Source organism: Mustela erminea, chromosome 14 (assembly GCF_009829155.1).
Source record: "Mustela erminea isolate mMusErm1 chromosome 14, mMusErm1.Pri, whole genome shotgun sequence".
Lineage (NCBI taxonomy): Eukaryota > Metazoa > Chordata > Mammalia > Carnivora > Mustelidae > Mustela > Mustela erminea.
In genome coordinates this window covers 83,196,340-83,219,535 of record NC_045627.1, presented here as the reverse complement: position 1 = coordinate 83,219,535, position 23,196 = coordinate 83,196,340, and the positions used below count along the sequence as shown (strand labels likewise).

Below are 23,196 nucleotides of genomic sequence, written 5' to 3'. Positions count from 1 at the left end.
TTGGGTGGACAGAGCCAGACCCCACTCTGAATCCCTCAGTCCTCTGGGAGCCCCACCCTCCCATTGCTTGCCTTGCTGGGCCTTAGTACTACTGTTCCAGGAGGAGGAATATCCCTGCCAGGCCAGCATGGACATAGCTTTCCCTCTGTAGAGGAGCAATAAGAATGATTTGGGGCAATTAGTTTAGAAGGAGCCAAGTACAGTGCTCTTGGGCTTCACAAAGTTTTTCAGGGTTTCTGTAGAGGGTCAGTCCAAGCCCCACATTCCTATGTGTATCTTTATCATTCCATGTAGTAGTGAGCTGCCATTCCTTGTACCTTCCCCAGTACCTACTGCTCTTCATGGCCCTCCCCAGTTCACAGTATAGAATGCCATCCTCTTTTCTGAGTCGGCTTCATGGAGGACTTAGAAGAATATAACCATAAAGGAGGGAAGGTGGTTTATGTTCCAACCATTACCCAAAAGTTCTGCCTTGATAATCAGGCCCTGGGAAGAGAGATGTGAGCAGAATAGATGATCCTACCAAGAAGGAAGAGACCCATTTTTTTCTGCTCACTGGATAGTGGATGGCCCTTTCCCCCAGTATGCCATGTTGTTGCCAAGTGATATTGCCCTTCTCTATTGGCCAAATATAGAAGGACAGCAGATCCTACACTCTCCATTGTACTCAGTAACCTGATGCCTGCAGAAAAGCTTGGGAGGCACAGAAAACCTCAGAGAGGATTGGATGTGGGCCTTTTTGTGGGTAGTGTGTTTCCTCCCATCCAAGACCATCTCAGAAAGAGATATGGGTCTATTTCATCCCACCTGAGCAGATGACACCAGCATCTTCTCCATGGCCACAGTTGTGTGAGTTCCAGCCATTGTGAGGGCAGCTCCACAGGTAGGACTCATGCCCGGAGCAGCGCAAATTGTCTAGGACAATTGGCCCTGAGCCTTGACCAAACCGGGCACTTCCGGGGGCTGACATGGCCCAGCCACACTCAAGCTGCCTACAGACCACATTGGCATCATTGGTGTCCCAGTCGTCATCACACACAGTGCCCCAGGAGCCTCGGTACAGGATCTCCACGCGACCCTGACAACGGTCACCTCCGTTCACCAGCCTCAGGGCCAATCCTGAATCAGTCCCTGAGGGATAAAGAACAGAAAACCCCCTTCATGTCTATCTCAAGGTCATAAGCTTAGAACATTTATAAGACCCAAGGGCTTCTTCCTGGCCTAATCCTCTGGGCAGGTAGTGACCTTCAACATGCCAGAGGTCAATCTTCACCACAGGAAAAAGAGCAAAGACATCCCATCAGCTCAAGGCTGAGGATGCTCCACTGTAAAGAAGAACCCCATGACTTGGATGGAGGTGAGGGGGTGGACTAGCCTAATCTGGCCTGGGAACACTCAACATGCAGCTCTACAGCCACTGGGGTATGACGGGACCCATGTATCAATGGGCAACTTATTGCCTTCTGTGGTATGCTTAGTTCTGCCAACATCCCAGGATGTATTGCCCCTCGGGAGGAGAGGTGCCAGCCCAGCACATGGCCCTCCTCTTCTCGATTCTCAAACCCATTGCCTGGGAGCCAGAAGACCAGCATGGACCCAGCAGTCAGCGAGAGGCCTCCTGTGCTTATACTGAGCACCTGGGGGAGGACCTTTGTTGAACGTGAGCCCAGCATCCCAATGGAATCTGTGGGCCACCATCTTAGATCACACCCCAGATCTGATCTTCAGAGACTTCTCTCTTTATCCCCCAGCTATACACACACACACACACACACACACACACACAAGGAGGAGGATAGGGAAGGACATATTGTGTGATGCCTCCTGTCACTTCCAAACCCAAGCTTTATCTAGAAGCTGAGAATGATCCTGGGAGGGTGGACTGAAATATTTACCGAATTCTGTGTTCGAAGCTGCGATGGCGGTGAACCAGGTGGTGCCTGCATAGGGCAAGAAAGGTAAAACCCAGAGTTAAACATTATGATAAGCATTTTCTGAAAACCATTTGTCACAGGCACCATGACACTTGCCCAACTGCGTTCCTGCCACCTTCCCAAAGGGTGGGCTGTGCAAGTCTCCTGCTCTAATCTTTTTGGGACAAAGGCTATCGGGAGGTCGGCCAGGTGCCTCCACATCTCTAAGCCTGGCATGTTCTTTTTTCCCATAGAAAACTTTTACCACCCGTCTCTCTTGACTCATGTAGATCTGAGGGCTTTGGCACATCGGGTGCTTGAAGAAAAGATTCAGGTGCACTGAGGGTCACTACAGATCCAACTAGATATCCCAGTTCCTAGAGCACCTCCATCACCTCTGACAGTCCCATCCCCTGCAACTGCTGTTCCTGCCTCGTTGGATGCACATCTGTGTCCAAGTAACTTGAGGCTGTTGCAAGCATTGAGCCCAGGATAGGAGCCAGCCTGCCCTGGTGCTCTTCATGAGAACGTAGGCGGTCCTCAGCATCCTTTCTCCCACTCAACCTATCAGCCTGGATGACATGAGAGCTGAGATTCATGGCACATGGGCCAGTTCTCTGAAACTGCAGGCTGCCATCTCTTGGGACAGTTTCCATATACTAGATGAAATCTCATAGACTCATGGGAAGGTGAGACTCTTGGAAATCCCACAGCTACTTAAGAACCATCTGCCAGCATCTCAGTGACAGTGGGGAAAATTCAAGTGTCCACAAGTTTCACAAAGAGCAGGGGGTTGACCAGCCTGACTGAAGAAGGGTAGGTGGGAGAGAAGAGCCCCAGTGGGGTGGCAGAGGACTCACCTGTCTGAAGTGTGGACTGAGTCCATGCAGCTGAGAGAAAGAATCAAGAGTCAGACACACAGCACACAGGTGCCCCAAGTGGACCAAAGGTTGAAGAAACTCAGTGTATACCGCCTGAGATCACACTTCCACATGCCTTTGGGTGGACAGAGCCAGAGCCCGCCCTGAATCCCTCAGTCCTCTGGGAGCTCCACCCTCCCATTGCTTGCCTTGCTGGGCCTTAGTACTACTGTTCCAGGAGGAGGAATATCCCTGCCAGGCCAGCATGGACTATCAAAGACATAGCTTTCCCTCTGTAGAGGATCAACAAGAATGATTTAGGGCAGTTAGTTTAGAAGGAGCCAAATTCCACCAGCCCAGGTGCAATGCTCACAGGCTTCACAAGATTTCTTGACCATTCTGCAGTGGGCCAGGCTCACACTCCACATTTACATCAGACTCATTAGCTTTCCATGTTCCAGCGACCTGCCATTCCCTACTTCCGAACTGCTCTTTATAGCCCTCCCAAATTCACAGTGTAGACTGCAATCCTGTTTTCTGAGTCAGCTTCATGGAGGACCCAGAGGAATACAACCATGAAGGAGGGAAGGTGGTTTATTTTCCAATTGTGTTCCCAAAGTTGTGCCTGATCATCAGTCCCTGGGAAAAGGGGTGTTAGCAGAATACATGATCCTACCAAGAAGGAAGAGACCCATTTTTTCTGTTCAGTGAATAGTGGATGGCCCTTTCCCCCAGTATGCCATGTTGCTACCAAGTGATATTGGTTCTTTTCTGTTGGCCAAATAGGGAGGACAGTGACCCAACACTTTCCTTTCCATTGCACTCAGTATCCAGCTGCTACCAGGAAACCTTGGGATTCATGGAATACCTCAGAAAGGGTTGGATGTGGGTCTTATCGAGGGTAGTGTGTTTCTTCCCATTGAAGATAATCTCAGAGAGAGATAATGGTATATTTCATCCCCACCTGGTGTCATGAGCTGATGACACCAGCATCTTCTCCATGGCTCTAGTTGTGGGAGTTCTAGCCATTGTGAGGGCAGCTCCACAGGTAGGACTCATGCCCAGAGCAGCGCACGTTGTCCAGCACAATTGGCCCTGAGCCTTGACCAAACTGGGCACTTCCTGGGGCTGACATGGCCCAGCCACAGCCCAACTGCCTACAGACCACATTGGCATCATTGGAGCCCCAGCTGTCATCACAGATGGTGCCCCAGGAGCCTCAGTACAAGATCTCCACATGGCCCTGACAACGGTCCCCTCCATTCACCATCCTCAGTTTCAAACATGACTCAGTTTCTGAGGGATAAAGAACAGAAATCCCCCACTGAGTGTATCTCAAGGTCATAAGCTAAAAGCATTTGTAAGACTCAGTGACTTCTTTCTGGGTCATGTCCCCTGGGCAGGTTATGACTTTTCAGCATGCCCAGTGGTTAATCTTCAGCACAAGTAAAAGAGCAGAGACATCCTAATCAGCTCAAGACTGAGGATGCTCCACTGCAAAGAAGCACCCCATCACCTGGATGAAGGTGGGGGGGTGGACAAGCCTAATCCACCCTGGGCACACCCAGCATGGAGCTCTACAGCTACTGGGGCATGCCAAGACCCGTGCATGAATGGGCAACTTATTGCCTTCTGTGGCATCCTGACTTGTTTCTGCCAACATCCCAGGAAGTGATGCACCTTGGGAAGAAATGTGCCAGTCCAGCACATGTCCCTCCTCTTTTCAGGGCTCTATCTCATGGCCTGGGAGCCACAAGACCTGCATGGTCCCAGCAGTCCTGGAGAGGCCCCCAGAACTTACACTGAGCACTGTGGGGAAGATCTTTGTAATAAACCCAGGATCTCAGTGGAATTAGTGGGCCATGCTCTAAGATCAGATATGGGATCTGATCTTCAGAGACTTCTCTCTTTAGTCCCAGATCTACAACCACACACACACAGGGACAAGGATAAGGAAAGACACACCCTGAGATGCCTCCTGTCACTTGCAAACCCAAACTTTATTTAGAAGCTGAGAATGATCCTTGGGTGGTGGATTGAAATATTTATCTATATCTGTTGTTGAAGATGCAATGCGGGGGATCCAGGTGGTAGCTGTATATAGTAACAAAGGTAATGACTAGAGTTAGACATCATGGAAAACAGCTTTTTAAAACTGTTTTCTGCAGTTTTACATGGGATCTTCCTTTGTGCTATATGTACACAACACCCTTTTAACCCATCCCCTAGATGTCTCCCTGTATAAGGGTGAAACCCATGTATACAGTTGGTATAATTACCTTCAGAGGGAGAATCAAATAAAATTTTCATTACCTATTGTATTAGTAGCATAGTCTCCTCTATAGTGCTATCTGCATAGACAAATTGTAGAAGGACAGGGAAAAAACAGAAAATGTAAAGTTAGGTCCCCTCTGAGGAGATTCAGAGGAGGAATATCTCTTTACTAACCTACTGACCTTGATACTCACCATCTCACATGTGACCAGTGCAGGGTTCTATGAATAGATGGGAAAATAGCTCTTTCTAATATCTCTTTACTAACCTACTGACCTTGATACTCACCATCTCACATGTGACCAGTGCAGGGTTCTGTGAATAGATGGGAAAATAGCTTTTCTAATCCTTCTGCTTCCAATTGATTTCTCTTGTCTAATTGTATTGGCTAGTATCTCTAGTACACTGTTAAATGACAAGAGGCCTGAACGCCATTCTTGCCTTTTTACTTTAGTGAAAATGCTTCTAATGTTTACCCATTAAGTAAGATTATGGCTTTAAAACTATTATTTTTAAATTGCTTCAAGAAACTGTGCTCTTTGCCCCAGTTCCCAGTAAGAGCCTACTGGGTGTTAGGGCTTCAGGAGGAGATGACCTGATGGCTCCTCTTAGTCCACTGCCACCAGAGCATTCATTGTATGTCTGAACGCCCTGCTGGGCTTCTACATGAGGTTTTTTGTTTTGTTTTGTTTTGTTTTGTTTTGTTGGATCTAGAGAAAGTATGTCTCCCACCTTCACCCCACAGTCGAGGTTCTGCAAGAGTAGTTCTAGTTAAGGCCTATCTGGAGTCCTCTCTCATAGTTAGTCAAGCCCCTGAGCCCCTCACTTGTACCCTGGATCAACTAGTTGTGCAAAAGAACTTGTCAGGCCCAGCTATAACTCCTAATACATAGCAGGGCTCTCATGGGAAGCTACTGTAGAGAGGAGTAGATTCTCCTCTTCTAGCTGCTGCAAATAAGAATCTTGGGAGAGACATGGTTAAATTAGCTCTAGTGACATCTGTGTCCTTAATCATAAGGAATAGAAAACGGTCAAGTCAGACATCACCCCATGGGCTTTAGGGACAGAAAAGCATAACAGCTGAGGAACAGAAATGCCTGACATGTGTACCATTAAGATTCCCAAATAATCCATGCTGACTTCTGGTCAGGGGCCTTCATGGGAAGGTTATCCTTCTCTTGTCCTAGGGTCAAAGGTTCCCATGGGATATAGGCAGTGACTGTCCCTCCCAAAGCTCGGGTTGCCAAAAACTTGAGCTGTATTGACTACCTCTCAGCTCTCTCATTGGCAGTGCCTCCAGGTGGTGGAGGATCATGGGACCTCTAATGCATCTGCCTTTCCAGGCCCTGCAGCCAGAGACCCAGCACCCCAGTCTGTCCAGGTATCAGCATGCGGTGGTGAGAACCACAGGGGTAGGCTCTGAGCATGAGCAATAGGACCCCCTTTAAAGCCTGGACACCAAGCTCGACCTTGGAACTCCCTGGAAGTAGCTGTGCAGGTCTATCCCTTCCCAGTCTCAGGGACATAGCCCATGGAAGGGTTACCCATTTAGGCCTGAGGCCTTGTTCAGAGGTTCCCTCTTGGGAACTGAGCACCCCTATCTCTTAAACCTTTTGTACCTCTTCTGGATCACAAATGACCGCACAAGTTCAGGTAATGAGGCCATAAGGATCCCACATAAATGTAATGGTACCTTCTGCCTCAGTGGTTGCCAGAGATACCTCTGTGGGAGACAAAGAAGCTACCGAGTGGAGGACAGAAGAGGTCATTTGAAGCTGGCTCTCATTTGAGAAGAGCTGGCTTTCTGCTTCCTAAGCTCTGAAACGAGGGCTGGATGCAGTGACCCTACCCACTGCTAAAAGTCTGTGTTTCTTACTTACAAGACAGAGTTCATCTCTCTGCCATTTCGCCAGCCCTTATGCAATGCTGGAATGCCACCAGAGATGTTTTTTGCTCCTGCCATCAACCTCCCACCCCTCTGCATCCGCTGTCTCCAACAAAAAATCACCCCATTGATGAAGAGGCCCACCTGATTAACAAGCTCACATTTCAAATTCCAACTTCTTATTTCTATAGCTTATCTATCCCCTCAGATGAGAAATATCTACCGTTGCTGAGAATTCCTGGAAGGTGGCCCCAACTAAGAAGAAAGGTAGTTTTCAAGGATGCATCCCCAAATGCTAAAATAAACCCACTCCAAAGTGATTGCTTGGAGGGCCATACTCTCTGGCAGAAGCCATTCTCATGTCATAGTTGGATTATCAGGGTCACATCCCATGCATGGTGGCATGCGCACATACCAATCCACAGAGCAAATGCCAGAGGTCTCTCTAAAGATGAACAACTCAACTAGGAAACCCCCTTTGGGGGACACAATGATTGTTATCTTCAGAGTTTCTTTGTGGATTAAAAGACCTCTTGGTATGTGACTACCAACCAGCCCTCTGTGAACAAAGGAGAAAGTCAGCATTGGGTTTCCCTAGGTTGGGTCAGGAAGAATTTCTGTCTTCCATTGCAGGTGTATATATCTCTAGCAAATCATTTAATCCCCAATAAAGAGAACATACTGTTTACTTCTCTATTTGATTTAGATTTATGTAGAAAGGTATTTTGTCACCCCAGGGCAGGATCCTCAGAACAACACCACTGGGTGAAGGCACTGGCAAACTCTGGAGGAGGCTGAGGTTGAAAGACGCTTCCACCACTTCCCCAGCTTTAGGACTCCAGGCAAGCTACTTGCCCTCTCTGAGCCTCCATTTATCTGAAAAGGAACCTGCCCTCTAACATCAAATAAGACATGACCTAGAGTAAAGCAGGTAAAATACAAAGCACTGTCCAAATGCAAGGGGATGTTAGATGAGCAGGAACCCCTATTGTTCAAGTGGCACATTTAAGGTGACGTCAGCTCTACCTGAGCATACGACTCCGGTATTTTCCCTGTGGCCACATTTGTATTTGTACCACCCACTGTGGGAGCAGCTTGACAGGTAGGGCTCCCATCCTGAGCAGTATACAAAGCCCAAGAGAATGTTCCCCGAGCCCTGACCAAAGTGGGCCCCGCCTGGTGTCGACACTGCAAGGCCACAGCCAAGCTGCTGACAAACAACATCTGCATCCTGCATGTCCCAGTCTTCATCACACACGGTACCCCACTAGCCTTGGTACAGGACCTCCATACGACCCTGACACCGGTCACTTCAATTCACCAGCCTCAGAGGCAAACCTGCATTGACACAATGGAAAGCCCTCATCCACTCTCTCTGCCTCCCTGGTTTTCACTCACCAGCACCCCCTGGTCTCCTCCTTCCTCTCACCACTGCCCCATCTCCTTCACCTGTTTTCTCCCCTCCCACACCTTAAATGTTGCTGCTCTGCCAAGCACTGTCTTAGGTCTCTTCTCATGCTGTCTTCCCTCTGAAAGAGCTCATGTACTCTGAGAACTTTCTAGAAGGAAGACCCCAAAATCCACATCTCCCATGCTGATCAGCCCTTACAACCCCAGCCAAGCTCTAGACCAATATTTCCAGTGGCCTCTTGGACATCCACCCCATGTCCCAAACCCAACACAGACCCTTTCTTCCACTTGAATCAACAGTGTCACCATGCTCCACAAGAAATGTGTTGGGAATCTTGTTGTTATATTTGATTCCTTCGCTTCTTTACTTCTTATATCTAACTTATCAACAAGATTGTCTTTCTTTTTATACACACCACCATTTTGCTACATTAGATCTTCCTATTCTTGAACATGGCCTACTCCAGGGGCCTGCCTGTGGATCTCCCTTTCCCTGTCCCTCCCTCTGTAATCCATCCACATTGGTGGATTCAATACGCATTTATGGAATGTTTACTCTGTGCCCACTCCTATGCTGACAGGATTTACCTCTCTCCCCTAGAATGTCCCAAGTTTTACCTTGTAAAATGCGGATATGTTCAACTCACATCCCTACTCAAAATGCCTCAATGTACTTTCTGCTGCCTTCAGGGTCAAGTCTCAGCACTCATCCAAGAGTGGGCCTCAACTCACCTTTCAAGCCTCCTGTGAGGGCTGACAGAGCCTGAGTGCCACCATAATGGGCACCATGCTCCTGCCTGACACAAGCCCGCTAAACCACCTTCACTAATTATGCAAGCAAAACAGAGAACAGGTCTTGAGAGATCCAGCCCAACATCATGACAGCATGAGGTGAGTCCTAGGTATGGCTTTTTAGTGGTTAGTTTGAATTTATGAGAAATCTATGGTCAGGGAGTGACCAGAGGTTGGAATGAGATGTAAGATGAGGGGGCAGATGGTTTCTGTGATTGTTGTAAGGTTGTTGTAATGAAAAGCCAATTGGGCTCCTTCTAGAGTGCTCCCAAGGTACACTGCAGGCCTCCTCAGCCCTTCCTGCTGTCCTCTTTGGTCACTCCTGTGAATGTCCCTGCAGAAGAGCTCTCAGTCTCCCTGCATCAACCTGCCCTTTGCTGGGTGTCAATCACCAGAAAGCTCTGTTAAAGCCTCTCCCAGGTCACTTCTGGACTCTCAGAACATGCTCTGAATGGGCAGGGATTAACCTCAACAGAGCCAAGAATTCCATGTCAGGGTCCACTGTCCTAAGAGAGCATATCGAGGTCTGACATATCAAATTCAGTGCAAAGTGTGTAGATTCCCTCAGAGGATGAGGAGAGATGGATAGATTTAGTAAGAATAGTGGACAGAGGCAAAGGTGCCTGTTCTGAGTTCAAATTTCTGCCCAGACACTTAGTCACCACGTGACCTTGGACATATAGCTGTTTACAAGTGACCTAACTATGCCACAGTTTCCCCATCTGCAACCTGGGGGTAATAATACTGCTTACCTCAAAATGTTGGAAAGATTTCATGACCATAGTGCTTACTATTTGCATTCGTTGAACACTTATTATGCAACAAGTAGTATATTAAGTGATTTTTTTCTATATTAACTTATTTGGTATATGAAAATAATTTTGTGCAAGGTACACAACAAATGTTTGTGGGATGTTAGCCATCTTCCAGATAACTGTCACTAGTGGTAAGAAGAGGCACTGGCTTTTTATCATCCATGTCTCCTGACACAAAGCTGAAGCTAATCCCATGTGCCAAATGATTGAGAGGCAGAGAGAAGAAAAAAGGAAAGTGACAGATGAGACTGGCTGAGTGTGCATCTGGGACATGCCTAGGGTCTCAGCATCATCTGGCCCCTTCCTTCCCATCCCTGCGTTCCAAAGGGCAGGCATTTGCTCTGTGGTCAAACCTGTACTCAGCCTCAACAAGCCAACAGCAACAGCAGAACTGACTGTCCTTGCCAGTAAGCAAAACTCGAGGAAGACAAGTAAAGTAAAAAAGGTTTTCCCATAGTCTGTAGTTGAGAAACTCCCCAGATCTAGAAAGAAAACAAATTCATCTTGGAATGGAGGTTCCACTCTTTGTAAATGATCTACAGTCACAGAAATTGGCTTGAGTATCACCTTACAATCGTGCCAGGGGTCACGGTGGCTCACTCTTGGGTCTGTGCCTCCTGCATTCTTGCAAAGTGTTCTGTATTTTGCAGTAGTAGATTACAAGTGGGTTGGGTGTGGGGTGTTGAATAATTTTAGATGTAAAAAAGTACATGTCTTTTTACTCTGTCCCCTAATGCTACAATTTATAGTTACAGGATGTAATCTGTGCTCAGAAGAAGGGCAGGGCAAGAAAAGGCAGTTCAGACTGGTTGTCAAGGACTCTGCAGTCAAATGCTCTACCACTGAGCTATACCCCCAGTTGTCAAGGACTCTGGATGCCAGTTGAATCCTCACTCCAGTCTGAAATTTGAGTGGAGTTAGCATTTGGAATAGCCACACAGAGGCTCCCTAAATAAGTATATATTTTGTTGTCCGATATCCTGTGCCTTCTGATCCAGATCCTGAGAAATTTTTAATGTATTTTGAACAAAGCCAACATGCAGAGGGCCCTGGGTCTTTATTATCTGTGAGACCACTCTAAAGCACTCTAAGTCCCTCTACTTCAAGTTAACCCTTAGGACACCTTCAAGGTACATCAGATTCAATTATATTTCTCGAGTTTCTTTTTCCAGCAGGTCTCACTCTGTGAGGATTGATATTTCATGACTTTTACATGTTTCAGAATATCTTCCAAAGAACAAAAAGAATATTCATTCATGTAAAGAAAATAGAATAAAAATCATTGTATCTTACAGTCACTATATGGATTCATTGGATCCTTCTATAAATCCAAAATACCTTACAAGCTCTTAATGATCTCATTTTTCCTATAGCTTGAAATAATGTGCTATTTCATCATTCAAGGAATTGGTCCATCATTACTCATTAATTATTAACTATCACTAAAAAAGAGTTCTATAAGACAGTGAGAGACTGGTAGCATTATCTAGAAGAAAGATGAAGTGGTAAGATAGGTCATCATTCTTCAGTGCCCCAAATACTGCATTCCCTTTCAAGAAGGTATTTTTTAAAAAGACTGGAGGCACTGTCTTTGTAAGATGCTTTCAGTGTTCATTGACTGCAGTTAAGAATTTAGACGTTTTCATTGTCTATTACCAGCAGCAAAGAGAAGAAAATTGACATTGAAGATGCTTCACAATAACTAGATGAATCAGAAGAGGAATGTAAAGAGATAGAGAGTAGCCCCGTAGATGCTAAGAGTAATTGTGAAATTGCTTGTATATCTGAAATCTCAGATTCTGGGCCTTCAATTGATAATATCCTAGATGAATTTCCTCAAATTCAAAAATAAAGGAGTCACTAATATAGTTTTAAGTACAAAAATAAAATATACTGCTCTCAGAGTGCCTGAGAGGCTTAGTTGATTAAGCATCTGACTCTTGATTTCAGCTCAGTTCATGATCTCAGAGTCATGAGATTAAGCCCCACATCAGGCTCCAAGATGGGCATGGAGCCTGCTTAAGATTCTCTCTCTCCCTCCCCTTCTGCCCCTCCTCTCTCTCTCTCTTTTTCTCTTTCCCCTCTCTAAAAATTAAATAAATAAATAAATAGTGCTCTCAACCACTTCAATGGAAAGGATTTCATTGGTGATATTTTGCAGCAAGATCTCAGACTATCTCCTTTTGCTAAAAAGACATACGATGGTGACTTTTTAAAAAAAATTTATTTTTTATAAACATATAATACATTTTTATCCCCAGGGGTACAGGTCTGTGAATGCTTAGTGAAATAAGTCAAGTGGAGAAAGACGATGGTAACTTTTAGTTTTTCTAATGCTTATATACCAAAATCTACTTGCTAAAAGGGGATTGCTAGGTTTAAATTCTTATTAAAAATTCAAGTGAGGTTGTTTTCATGATCCCTTTTTTCTTACTTCCTGGTATAAGGAAAGTTGAGGCAACCAACAAACTCAGATTCCTTGTAAATGTGAGTCCTGTCAGGAGCAACGGTCAGAGGTTCACAGGTTGGAATCTCTCTGGTAAAACCAAGAGGTCAATGAGGGGACTTGATGCCAGAGAACTATGCCATTTGTCTCAACACCTTGAATGTGGGGTCCACAATGCACTTCCCAGAGGCTCTGCTTCATGTTGTTGATGGCTCAGTAAGAGGGCAAGTAAAGACATGTGGCTGCACATGCCTGAGGATGATGAAGCAATATGAGATAGAAACAGAGAGCAAGAACATTCTTCCAACACAGGCCACAGACCTAGGAAATATCTGCATCAGAACATCCTCACCTCATTTCTGACCATGATCATACAATTTCCAACATTCACTGTCTTAAGTGCTTCACCCACATTGTCCCTCTTGGTCCTCATGGCAACCCATAAAGGTGGGTTTCCCTCCTCTTACACAGAAGTAAACTGAAGCACTTGGAGGTAAAATAAGTTGGCCAAGGTACTATTCTTATTTCCATTTCCCAGACAGAGAAATCAGTTTGGAGAACAGGGGTCATTGCTATTACTACTCTGCCCTGAGTCATGTAATACCCATTATCTCCTGGAGCCCACCACTCCCACTCCCCAGCAAGTAGATGATCCTGGCATCTCTCCCATGGCCATAGGTAGGATTCATTTCCTGTACAGCACACTTCATCCAGGACAGTCTGTCCTGAGCTCTGACCAAATGGTGACTTCCTCAGATCCTATTCAAGGGCTTTCCATGTATCATCCTAGTTAATCCTCAAAATAACCGGTGGGAAAACCAAGGCTCAGGAAGGTGACCCAAGACCAATCGACTGGTAAGTGATGAGGGGCAGGACTTTGTACTGAGGCCATTGCTGTTAACCATTTCACAGTTTGGTAGATATATTTTTAACTTTTGACCTGTGTAGCCCCATCATAAGGTCCGCCATCTTGCACAAGCAAGCACACTCATGCACACAGAGGACTATAAGACCAAGAAATGGCAGAAGAAGTTGGCACTTAAAGCATCAATAGAGGTAGAAGTTTCCACTGTTCTCCCAACATTTGATAAAAATCTAGGAAAGAAGAGGAATAGTAACTGATTATACCCAGAGAGCTTTAGTTAAATGCTCCCGTCCCCACCTGCCTTCACTGTCCTGCTGAGGGTTGCAAACCCCCCTGGGGGACACCCGGGGAGACAGAGATCTTAGGAAAGAGGTGTGACTGGGCACTGGCTGGCATCAAGACTCCAGGGCTGTCTTCTGGTCTGTGTGGAACCTTGTGAGGAAGGGGCCGAGGACCCAGTGGACCCTATCAGAAGAGGTCCTTCCTTGTCCTACATCTAAGACCCAGCAAGGTTCTCTGCAGCAGTCCCTCATAGGCCCTTGGGGGTAGGTGTAGGCCCCACAACCACCAAGAGTTTAGAGTTACGGGTTGATGTCTGTGTCCTCTCAAAAGTGTTTCCAGCAAGTGATCTTGCTGAGAAAGACTAAGGGCCAAATGAGAGCTCTTCTGAAAACAAGCATTAGATCTGACCACCTAGCTATTTCAAGCAGGGGAGGGGGCTGCATCAAACTTGACTTTGGAGGGTTATCTGGGCCTCATTCATTAAATAATTCACTTGTCAGGTATGGATTAATCCCTGACTGCCCAGGAGACACTGCCCCGAGAGTCAGGGAGGAGGAAGGGATCCATCAGCGAGGCAAGGCTCAGCCCTCGGAGCTCAGAGGCAACTTGGCAGCCAGACTTGGTAGCCAGTACTCCGGTCTTGCCCTGGCAGGAACACGGAGGACAGGGGGCTGGGAACCTCAAAGGGAGCGATTCATAGGCTTAGAAGAGAAGCAGGAGGATTCTAGACAGGGTCAGATATTTCCTCTAGACTTGAAAGAAGGCATACACATATGTCATGAAAAAAAAATGGAGCAAAAGGATTGTCAAATAAAATACAGGATGCCCTGTTACATTGGGATTTCAAATAAACAAGGATATGTCTTAATATAAGTACATCCTAAATATTCTATGGGACATATTATACTTAAAAAAAATCTTTTTATTTGAATCTCAGATAAAAAATGAATACTTCTTTAGTATAAGTATGTCCCAAATATATTTGCTCGAGACACACTTACACACAGACACACAAAACAAAAACTTCTTTTTCTTTATAAATCTGAAGTTCATATTGAACTGGGTGTGTTGTATTTTTATTTGCGGTACCTGAATATTCTAGCAGAGATGCACCCAGTAGGTGGGCAGTAAACAAGAAGCTCCATTCACTGACCTTTATTTAAGCCCATCGCCGGTCAACTAATGCCCTCCATCCTCCCTGTAAACCTACTGATCACAAGCGCTGGTAGGCTGTTTTCTAGTCTAACTGGCAACTTCCATTCCAACCAGCTTCATTGTACGATGAGCTAGAGGCAGGTATGAGCCCTGAACTTGCTTATGACAGCTGTCCTTGGCATTAAAATCAGTTAAATATTAAGTAAATCAAAGAAATGTGAACTAAAAAAAGAAAGATGGCTTTCTATACAAATAAGGCTGAATGGTTTGCAAATAAAACCCAGTTGCTAAAAAAAGAAACCAGGCAGGTGGGACAGGGAAGAGTGACAGAAAAACGTACAACAGTCCTTCGGGGCTCACACCACTTTGCAAGTGTCTTTTGTTTCACGTTCCCCTTTGGAGAAACAAAAACTAGAAATTACAGATATGCCATATGGGTATGCCTTATGTAAGAGAGACATTGCAGATCCACAGAACATCCATCCTGGGAGAAAAGCCTACAGCAACAAACTTGTTACTCAAAGTGTATTGATGTGTCTTCAGTTAAAACAAAACACTTAAAATCTGTATGTATCATATTTTATGGTTCCCCATTTTAAATGACATTTTTGAGTAACCAACAAACTACCTTTCCCAGACACTTTAGAAATAGTTATTTTAGGGGCGCCTGGATGGCTCAGTCGGTTAAGTATCCGACTCTTGATTTCAGCTCAGGTCATGATCTCAGGGTCCTGGGATAGAGCCCCACATCACACTCTGCACTGCACTGGGCATGGAGCCTGCTTGAGATTCTCTCTCTTTCTGCCCCTCTCTGCCTTCCTCCTCGCCCCGGCTCACACTCTCTTCTCTCTCTCTCTCTTTATTAAATAATTAATAATTTTTTAAAAAAGGTGAAAAGGTATTTCAGAGCCGCTGCTCTCCAAGTGGGGGCCATGAATCAGCAGCAGCAGTCATCACCCAGAACTTCTTAAAACTGCAGATCCTTAGGGCTCCCTCAGACTTACAAATCAGGAGCTCTGGAGGCGGTGCCCAAATATGGGTTGTAACAAGCACTGCAGGTGATTCTTTTCTTTTTTAAGATTTTATTTATTTATTTGACAGACAGAGATCACAAGTAGGCAGAGAGGCAGGCAGAGAGAGAGAGAGGAAGGGAAGCAGGCTCCCCACTGATCAGAGAGCCTGATGCGGGCCTCGATCCCAGGACCCTGAGATCATGACCTGAGCCGGAGACAGAGGCCCAACCCACTGAGCCACCCAGGTGCCCCGCTCCAGGTGATTCTGATCTGAGTTGCACTGAGTTGCGACCTATGTAAGGGAAAAGTAACAGCAGTTTCAAGAGGCAGGTGAGATACACTTCCTTCAACAACCACTTACAGAGACCCTGCAGGACGCTGGACGCCTCAGGCGGGGGAGATCTGACACGGCACGGTGCCTCCACGATCCTTCGTCCTTCACGAGTTTGGTCTAGTGGGTGACATGGCCACATAACCAGCTAGAGGGCAAGGGACTTCGGCTGACAGGTGCCCAGGGTCTGGCGGAGATCATTTGTGGTTCCCTGGTTCTACTCCAGGAACTACAAGCAGACGTGGGCCAGGCAGGAAAGAAGACAGGGATTACAGTGGGCTCTGAGGAAGTTGGGACACTATGAATTAAGGGCTCCTTCCAAACAGTCTTATAAGAATAAAAGTACAGGGCCACCTGGCTGACTCAGTTGGTAGAGCATCTAACTCTTGATCCAGAGCTGTGAGGTCAAGCCCCCACATTGGGCATGGACCCCACTTTAAAAATATAAAAAATCATAGTACCCCACTTTACAAATCTGTTATAGTACAAGTATTGTGCACTTCTATTCTGTAGCTGGAAATCCAAGACTTAGAAGGTAAAACAGCTTGTCCAAAGTCACACAGCTTACCAAGAAGGGAAACTCATGTCTGAGGTCAAGAGCCCTGAGCAAGGGTGTCACAGAACTCTGCTGTGTGCCTCTCCCAATTCAGATTAAAATGATGAGATTCTATTGCCATGTGTCAAAAAAGCAAAACAACTTGAAGTAATATTACACAGTAATGTGGGTAATATTGCTTCCCATAAACTATACACAAAGACACAGAAATCCTGCTCAGGACCCAGCCTGGGGACACGCCTTTGGAGACGGCTGATGGGCACACACTCTCTCTGGCCGAGCTGGCCCTGCACCAGGCATCCAGGTTACTCCCTTATGTTCAGCAGGAGCCAGGTCGCTGGAGGCTCTTGGCCATGCAAGGTGCTCTGCTGGGTACTAAATGAGCAAGACACAGTCCTTGCCCTCTATGGATCCCCAGCATAGCAGGATCCCTAGAAAAAAATCACAGATAATTTGGTGCAAGAGTTAAGATGTCATGGGAAAATAAGAGTGATGACCGGAGGATGACACCGTCCGTGTGTGTAGTATGTGTGTCTATATGTGTCTGTGTTTTTGTGTGTGTCAGAGTGTATGTGTGTGTGTTTATTTATTTATTTGGCAGAGTGAGAGACAGCGAGAGAGGGAGCACAAGCAGGGGGAGTGGGAGAGGGGAAAAGCAGGCTTCCCCTGAGCAGGAAGCCTAATGCGGGGCTCTATCTCAGCACCCTGGGTCCATGACCCAAGCTGAAGGCAGATGCTTAATGGATGGAACCACCCAGGTGCCGTGTGTGTGTGTGTGTGTGTGTGTGTGTGTGTGTGTGTGTGTTGAGAGTGTATGTCAAGGAGGGAGGGAGTCTGGATGGGCACTGTCCGTGGTACTTAAAAAAAAGACTGTTCCAGGGGCGCTTGGGTGGCTCAGTGGGTTAAGCTGCTGCCTTCGGCTCAGGTCATGATCTCAGAGTCCTGGGATTGAGGACCGTATCGGACTTTCTGCTCAGCAAGGATACTGCTTCCCTTCCTCTCTCTCTCTGCCTGCCTCTCTGCCTACTTGTGATCTCTCTCTATCAAATAAATAAATAAAATCATTTTTAAAAAAAAAAAGACTGTTCCAGGTGAAGGGAACAGCATGAAAGCAGTCAACAAGGCAAAGAGGCAGCACTACTGGAGTGGGGGAGGCCGGGAGTACAGATTGTTTGTACCAGACAGTGAGCTCCAAGGTATCCTGAAGAACAAATAAAATCTCGGGGTCAAAAACAGCATGGACCACGTGGGGAACAGCAACACAGGTGGGAGATACCCAGCACGATGTGGAGACACATGGGGCTGGAGAAGACAACTGAGCAGGACTGCGGGGTCCTGGATGCCAGGCCCCCCAACCAGGACTCAGTCTGACACACCAGCATGAACCTTCTCATTCTAAACATCCAGCAGACTGAGATCAGGCTAAGTCCCAGGATACCCATGGGTGAGTTTGCATAATAAACATCTGCTGAAGAAAGGAGAGCTTCTCCAGAAGGTAGCCTGGTGGCCTGTTATTTAAATGATTCAGAAGTACCCCCCACCACCGTCTAAATGCCACCCACATGAAACACATTGTCCCAACATCTGAATGTCCCTTCATTCGATTTCGTCCTTCTTATTTAAGGCATTAATCATTGCAAAACCCCTGCTAAGCACTGGAAAAGGTGCAATCAAGGTTGAACAATCTGTTAGGAATTCATTTGTGAGCAGTTGTTGCTTCCTCGTTTTGCAAATCATTGGCCTGCAAGAAATGGGACCCAAAGCAGTGATGCTAAAATTTTTCTTGGAGTAACTTTGGAGTGAGAGACAAGTTGTGGAGCTAATCCAGAGAGAGAGAGCTGCCACACACCCTGTCCCCGTTCCCCCGAGAGGGTATCCAGGGAGACCGTGTTGCATTTGTCACGGTGCTAGACCAGCCCTCGATCACTCCCCACGCACTGAACTCCGCCTTTATGTGGACTTCACCAGCTTTTCCTTGTCCCGTTCTAGGACCCAATCTAAGACACCACCTTGCACTTAGGAAGTGAGGTCTGGGTACAACATTGGGACCCAGGACAGTAACAGTGAGTGGCTCCTAGGCACCCTGTCTGTGCCAGACGCTGCTTGCTGGCCTCATGTCCACACCACCTGGGTGGTTGGAGCAAGGTCCCAGGTGAGATGAGCAAACGGAGGCTTGGAGGGGTCCCGGAGCCAGTAAGTGACAGCACCAAAGACGTGGCTAGAAGAGGCAGCGGCTCCACGGCTCGTCCCGTCCAGCACGACCCTGGGGGCACTGAGCTTTTTCTCAAGGGCATGTGCAAGGCCCAGAGCTGAGGACCGTGCCAGCTGCCGTGGCCCTTCTGGCGCCCGGCTCCCCAGCCCCGCCCTGGGGTTCCAGCGTGAGGGTAACGCCGAGGGTCATCTCCTCGGCTCTCTGCGCGGAGCAACAGGGTCGTTGGACCGAAACTGCTACCCGCATGCCAGTGGACCAGCTCCAGGGTGGAATCGTGGCCCCGCCGCTCACCGCACCCGACCTGGGACAAGCCACGCACCCTTCCTGGGGCTGTTGCCCGCATCTGCATGTGGAAGTGGTGACCCCGAGCTCTCGGGTGGTCAGCAGACTGAGACAGGAGGACACAGGCACGCTGTTCCGCTGGGCGCTCCCAACAGAACAAGCTCTTTGGGGAGGTCCGCTCCCACCTCTAAACTGCAAGCGTGGGCACGCATGCGTGTGCGTGTGCGTGTGAGTGCGCGTGTGCGTGCGCATGCCCAGAACGTCGTGGGAAAACGACAGGTTCCCTCAATCCACGAGCGCTGCTGCCCTCACCCCCTCTGTAGATGAGAACGGGGCTGCTCGCATCTTGTCCCTCAGGGGCCAACTTAAATCCCACGTCACCTTTCAGAGCCAAAGCAAGCCCAGCGAATCCACATTCCAGAGATGGAAGCTAGAGCTGACAACACTGCCTGGCCATTTTCAAGTATTTTGATGGAGACACAATTTCCAGCCCCCAGAGGGCCCCCGAGCCAGTGCCCACTGGTGTTCCCTGACAAGAAAAGAAGGTGGACGTCCTCTGTCGACCCGCCCACCTGTGACACGATGCCAGCCCCCCACATCACACACGGCAGACCCAGCCCCTTCACCTGCACCAGTGTGTGTGGGGGGGGGTGTCCCTTATGGGGTGCTGCTTTCATGAAGGCAATTTCCCAAACGAACCTGCATCTCCAGAGCTTCCCCAACAAAACCTGGGGGTAGGACTGAGAGTTCTGGAAGTTCTCCAGAAATTAGGGTACATTCATGAATGTAGCAAAAGGTGACACCAGAGAAAGCAGGAAGGAGGCAGAAGAGAAGGAATGAAGGGAGGCAGAGAAAGGAGGAGGAGGGAAGGAAGAGAAAACAGAAGGGAGCAACTGAGGCAGAGACAGAAGGGGATGGACACAGTAGCTCACAGGCAGACTGGCTAGCCGGCCAGCTCACATAGTTTCTCCCTACATGGACACTGCGATGCCACAGCCACACTGACTTGCCAGTGGCTCTTTGTTGTACATTCAATACCTTCACACCCTAAGCTTCAGATCATTTATCTAAAGTAGATAGTGACAGCCACAAAGCTGGAGTCTTAATGATCTTGTCTGTGCTCAGCAACTTGACCTGAGTTTGCTTGGTAAATACTACCAAGCCATAAACACCTGCAGAAAGAAACCACGTAATGAGTGTTTTCAGAGGCCATCTTACTGCCCATTTTAGAGTACATAAACCACGTCCTTAACCAACTATGCCAAAGTTTTCGAGTCTAGTAATAGTACACACGCACTTTTCCTTAACTTCAGGAATTTTTCTACAGCAAATCAATCATTTCCTTAGTTGAGCTACTCCTCGGAACATCAACATAATGACTGACTTTTTCTAACTATGACCATTGTATTTCTCAGCCAAAACAGAACACCCCCTCCCAAAAAGAAATAGCCATTCCTTGTCAATACTTGCAATGACAATTATGAGCAAAGCATTGCCTCCTCTTTGGTACAAAACTCCCCCCACAATGCAAAGTCTAGCACCAGGGAATAAGTAGATAGAATCTGCCATGACTTGGATTCGCAAGAGTGAAATTAACAAATAGAAGAGTTAGATATATATACCTGTAGATAGAACTGGATCCAGTAAAAGACATATTTCAAGGATGACTATGGAGATCCCCATTTTGCTGGGCTCTTCTCAGTTAGAATAAAAATACGTTGACATTTATAGGTTCCCTGCTGAAAAGAGGCGTGTCCCCCAGGGTGGTATATTTCTATTGTTGCCATAAATCAGTGTAAAGGAAGTGAGGATTGAGCTAACAGTCGATGGCTAATCAGTGGGAACAAGTTAGGTGTGTTAGATTGATTGCTGTATGAATGATCTGGCTGTTCTCCAGTGCCAGACACACGGACAGTGATACAGTTCCCCATTTCCTTTTAGGAGCAACTCAAGGACTCTCAGGTGCTCTCTGAATAGAGGCTCAATTTTAATCGTGGAGAAATCGAATTAACTTGTGGGAAGTCAGAAGATGCGGGGCAGAGCAGGATGTGGGCTGCTGGGCAAACACAGGACGTGGTGCCAAGGGGAAAAGTGTCTCTGGGATGATTTGTCCTGGCAATGCACTCTCTTATTGGCCCCTTGCCTTAGAGAAACAACATGATGGAAGAGTAGAAGGTATGAGGGCTGAGCCCATAGGTTCTGTGGGCTCGAATTAACTTCCACCATCTTCTGGATCTCACACTAATCCTGTAGCACAGGAGCTGAGAAACATGGGACCTCAAACTGAACCACTTCCAACCATATCACAGGCTTTGATTTCTTGGCCCTTGGCATTCACATTGTATAACTCTTGGAGCTTGGCAAACCCACAATCTTTGACCTCCTTCTACCTCAAACACCATCCCTCTCCTTGGATTACTTATGTAGATATCACTTTGCCCTCTATCACCAGACTCTGGTAAACCCCTACCATCTCCAAGAAGGTTACCTGTCATTTATTTTTATCAAAATGTTCCCAGGGGTTGGTAGCCCTAGCATATAGCTTTGTAACGTTTGCCTCTGTTATCCTGACCTGGAGGAGCGGTGTCCCTCCTCTCCACTGATGCACTGAGACTATCAGATGACACTTGGCTGCCTTGTCATTAGGTGCTAACCCATTCTTTCCTGGTGCTTCATTCTGGAAGGATACCAGGAACCTGTGCCAAGCAGGATTTAATGCTGGGCGTCCACACTTGGCTTCATCCAGATGAAAGATACATTCAACCTGGGGATTTCACTTTTAATCCTGTTGTTCTCAACTTCCACTTCTCCCCCTGATGGAAGCAGGCACATTTCTGGAAGACAGCCTCATCGTTTTTTTATTCTCCGGCTGTCAGTCCAACAATTTGGTAGGTATCAGGTGACAGGAGAGCAAGGAAGCCCATCTGCTAGGAATGCCTGAGACTAGACAGCACGTCGGATTCCTGTGCTGGAGGCTATGACAGTTTGGTTCCTGGTGGGCTGGGCTGAAAATGAACATGGAGGTGGGTCTGGGATCATCAGAACAAGGGAGCTGTGATTGCTTAGTGATGTCTGCCTTGAGCAGAGCAGAGCAAAGGGGTAGTAGGAGTATGAAATATCTGCGAGGGAGAAGGGGATCAGTATGTCTTTCTCTTACTTGAAGCACATTGCCTGACCCACATGGTGACAGTCACAACAGGGACCAGTGAGCAGTCATGCATGTGTGTTGCATTGGGAACACACAGAAGAAGTATCTGAATCAGATGACAGAAGCAGTTTCTCAGAGAGGGGGACACCTAAACATAGTCTTCATATATAAACAGGGGCCGTCCAGTGACCACCAGTGGGAAGACCCAGAGAGGACCAAGGCATCACTCTCTGGACCATATGAGAAAGGCGGCAAGAGGGTGTCCTGCCAGAAGACCAGGGGATAAACCCCAACGACAGCTCAGCTCAGACTGGGAACATCCTTCTTGGAACTTGGTATGATTTTCCCAACGGCGCAGCTCCCCCATTTTTATTACTTCTGTGACCCCGTTCTTCCTCCTCTTTCATCAGCAGTAAAGAGCCTAAGGCAACGAGAGCTTGTGAGCTTCTTGTTCAAAAGGCTCCAGGGAGAGAGAAGTGGAGGGAACCTGCCCACCATTTCAAAGCCACTTGACCCCGGTGGGAAAATGGGCGATGTCACGGAGCAGGAGGAAGGTGGGTGTCCTCAGCAAGCAGGAAGACCACAGTGGAGCTGAGGGCACCTGCCGCCATCATGGGAGGTCCTTCAGCACCAGGAACCCCTTGTGCTGAGGCACTTTGTGGGTGATAAGACCCTATTCAGACAGGTCTTCCTGTGTGGAGAAGAGGCTCTGGGGAGGACCCACCCCCACCCCATTCCATCAGCAGCTGCTCCCTCTCTGAGGGCCTGCCTTTCCCCGACCCACTGGCTCAGAAGCCCTGTGTCCGCAGCATGTCTGGGCGTAAGACCAGAGCTATGGAGCTGCCAGGAAGAGCAACAGGACAGAGAAGCTCATCAAAGCTCTGAGGCTCGGCCCCCAGGCCCCATGTGTGAAGGACCTTCCCCAGGCTAATAGGACCCTGGTGGCCACCTGCTTAC

At 47.5% G+C, this 23,196-nt stretch overlaps 1 protein-coding gene across 22 annotated transcripts in view; it reads right to left on the bottom strand.

The window, feature by feature from the left end:
- DMBT1 (deleted in malignant brain tumors 1) overlaps positions 1 to 20,817 on the bottom strand; it is a 60,904-nt gene extending 40,087 nt beyond the window's left edge. For 9 of the 22 annotated variants that reach the window (XM_032313995.1, XM_032313994.1, XM_032314000.1 and 6 more), the window contains exons 1-5: positions 20,714 to 20,806; positions 4,823 to 4,867; positions 2,774 to 2,803; positions 1,896 to 1,940; positions 808 to 1,131 (exon numbers count right to left, since the gene is read on the bottom strand). In XM_032313995.1, coding sequence (XP_032169886.1) covers positions 808 to 1,131; positions 1,896 to 1,940; positions 2,774 to 2,803; positions 4,823 to 4,867; positions 20,714 to 20,774 — 505 coding nt within the window. In that variant the 5' untranslated portion in view covers positions 20,775 to 20,806. Of the gene's footprint in view, positions 1 to 807; positions 1,132 to 1,895; positions 1,941 to 2,773; positions 2,804 to 4,822; positions 4,868 to 20,713 lie in introns of all 22 variants that reach the window. The other 13 variants (XM_032313979.1, XM_032313980.1, XM_032313984.1 and 10 more) reach the window with 7 other exon arrangements.
- Positions 20,818 to 23,196: the final 2,379 nt, after the last annotated feature.